Below are 2962 nucleotides of genomic sequence, written 5' to 3'. Positions count from 1 at the left end.
TCCGGAGCTAGCGGTGTTGGATGATGAGGGAGCAAATAACCTGGTGGTTCCATTTTCATTACTAGAAATAAAGAATGCGGTTTGGGAATGTGAGGGGGATCGATCGCCAGGCCCTGACGGGTATAATTTTAAGTTTATTAAGCGTTGTTGGGCCTATTTCGAGCCTGACTTTGCAAATGTTATTAACGAATTTTTCGCGGGTGGGCAGTTTAGCACTGGGGTGTTGGCTTCTTTTATTACTCTAATCCCGAAAATCAAAGACCCGGTAGAACTGGGAGACTTTAGACCAATTAGTCTAATTGGGTGTATAAACAAAATTATCTCAAAAGTTCTTGTTAGTCGGTTAAAAAAGGTGATTGGGAAATTGGTGTCGGTCGAGCAAACAGCTTTTATGGCTAATAGAAGTATTCTAGATGGACCGTTAATCCTAAATGAAATTGTGGCCTGGTTGAAAAAGTCTAAGAAGAGGGGATTGATTTTAAAGTGGATATTGAAAAAGCGTATGATTCGCTAAACTGGAAGTTCATGGATTCGGTACTACAACAAATGAATTTCCCTTTAAAATGGAGAGGTTGGATGTCTGCCATATTGTTGGGTGGACGGTCATCAGTGTTAGTGAATGGGTCACCTACTCCGGAGTTCGAATGCTCTCGTGGTCTCCGCCAAGGCGACCCTTTATCTCCGTTTCTATTCGTGTTGGCAATGGAGGCGCTAACAGGAACAATGAAACGGGCTGCAAGTGTTGGTTTATTTAAAGGGATTATATGTGGAGTTAGAGGCCCAACAGTTAGTCACTTCTTATATGCTGATGATGTTGTCTTAGTTGGGGAATGGGATAAGGATAATGTTTTGAACTTGCGCCGGATATTGAGATGTTTTTATCTCGTGTCAAGGCTAAAAATTAATTTAGCTAAGAGTTGGATATATACGACTCATGTTGACGCTCCAGAGAGGTTAGAAATGGCAAATTTGTTGGGTTGCAAAACTGGTACTTTTCCTTTCAAATTCTTGGGGCTACAAGTTGGTGCGAATATGAACTTGGTTGGTTCATGGGATCCGGTTGTGGAGGTTTTTAGGAAACGATTGTCACTATGGAAAGCAAAAAAGTTATCAATTGGTGGGAGAGTAACAGTGATCAAGGCGGTTCTCAACGCATTACCGACATATTATTTCTCTATGTATAAGGCTCCGGAGGGTGTTTTAGAGAAGTTGGATAGGATTCGTCGGGTATTTTTTTGGGGCGGATCGGAGGCGAAATTAAACTGGGTGGCATGGCAAAGGGTAATTGCGCCAGTGGATAATGGAGGCCTCGGTTTAGGTTCGTTGCGTGAAATAAATCTCGCCATGCTATCTAAGTGGTAGTGGAGGTTTAAAAGTGAGGAATGTGGACTATGGAGGTCGGTTCATCATTCGGAGAGGTCTTGGTCGGCTATGCCGGTTAAAAAGTCGATCCCGGTTACTTGGAAAAATATAGTTAAGGTGGAAAAGGATATCGTGGAGCTTGGAATTAATCTGCATAAAACCATCAGATGGGAGGTCAAAGATGAGAAGAAGATATTGTTTTGGTTGGAAAATTGGTGTGGTGGAACTGCCTTCTTTGAAAGGTTTCCTCTTCTGTTCGGCTTGGAGATGCAAAAACTATGTAAAGTAGCAGATAGATTGATTATGTTTGATGGGGAAATATGTGGGCAATGGAGTTGGAGTAGAGGACCACAATTGCTAGCTGAGATAAATGAGTTGCGGGACTTACTGGTAGAATGTCGAGAGGTCCGGTTGACCGGTGATTCGGACCTGCTTGTTTGGGGTTTGGAAGACGGGCCGAGCTTCTCAGTAAAGAGTGTCAAGAACAAACTTGCCTTGGGAGCGGTAGTCGATGGTCGGTACTCTTTCGAATGGAATAGGTTTGTGCCTAAAAAGGTGGCTATCCTAGCTTGGAGGGCGGAAATGGAGAGGATCCCGTCTTTATTTTCGTTGGCCAAACGGAACATTCCGTTTGGTTCGTTATTGTGCCCGTTTTGTTCGGAAGAACTTGAGACGGCGGAACATTTATTTGTGACATGTCAATTTGCTCATTTGGTGTGGAGTGTAATTTCGTGTTGGTGTAAGGTCCCGCCTATATATGCTTTCTCGACTAGGGACTTGTTGGAATTACATAGGTTCTCGTGTTTGCCTAATCGCAAAGCAAAAGTCACGCGGTATGTCTCACTACGATTTGGTGTATTTGGTTGGAAAGAAATTCCTTGGTTTTTGAAGGGAAGCCGGCTCGGTTAAGAAAAGTCATAAGCGAGATCAAAGCACTAAGTTTCTTATGGGTTAAGAATAGATCAAAGGATGTGACATTAACATGGGAAAGTTGGTGTAGTTTTAACTTCTAATGTAGTTGGGGGGTGCGGGTAGCAATGGTTCGTGAGGAGTGTACGTGGGTGGTTTGGTGTTGTAATAGGTGATACTAGTAACTTGCTAGTTGCGTTGTACTATAGTTATATGATAAAATTTTGTTTGCCGTTCAAAAAAAATCGGGGGCTCTAAAAGTTTAATTTGGCATGTGCCAGTATACTGTGTATATGAACTTGCTTATTTAATTTGGTCGACTTTTCATAGGTTCTCTTAGTCGTCATAATATTGACATATCTTGATGTTAACTAACACAGTAACACGTCACTCTAAATGGTTCACTAGTAAGTTTTATAATTTACTATTATTGTTTAATAAGATAGTTACTTTGTGACAACTATTGTTTATTTAGCTGGTGTCAAATGTCGGTACAGGCGTCCCTCCTATATAAACTAACTTATGGATTTCAAGTCTATATTCGCGTAGTTACAATTATCATACTCCATACAATTATCAAGTCGCATGTATATCACATTCATACATGTATATTCACTTAATCGACTTTAAGGGTCGGTTTCGCTTATACCGTGCTCTTAATCTGGCATAACACCGGCTGTTATTAATATTT

The 2962-nt window shown here is 41.3% G+C and overlaps 1 protein-coding gene across 1 annotated transcript; it reads left to right on the top strand.

Annotated features, from left to right (window-relative positions):
* The first annotated feature begins 1431 nt into the window (after window positions 1-1431).
* LOC143596729 (uncharacterized) lies at window positions 1432-2271 on the top strand. Its single transcript, XM_077075431.1, has one exon. It carries the CDS (start codon window positions 1432-1434, stop codon window positions 2269-2271), a length of 840 nt encoding a protein of 279 aa, XP_076931546.1.
* The last annotated feature ends 691 nt before the right edge of the window (window positions 2272-2962 follow it).

Source organism: Bidens hawaiensis, unplaced genomic scaffold, assembly GCF_021521415.1.
Source record: "Bidens hawaiensis isolate Kalapana, Puna unplaced genomic scaffold, B.hawaiensis_p1.1 tig00046909_1, whole genome shotgun sequence".
NCBI lineage: Eukaryota > Viridiplantae > Streptophyta > Magnoliopsida > Asterales > Asteraceae > Bidens > Bidens hawaiensis.
This window is presented reverse-complemented; position numbering and strand designations above follow the sequence as displayed.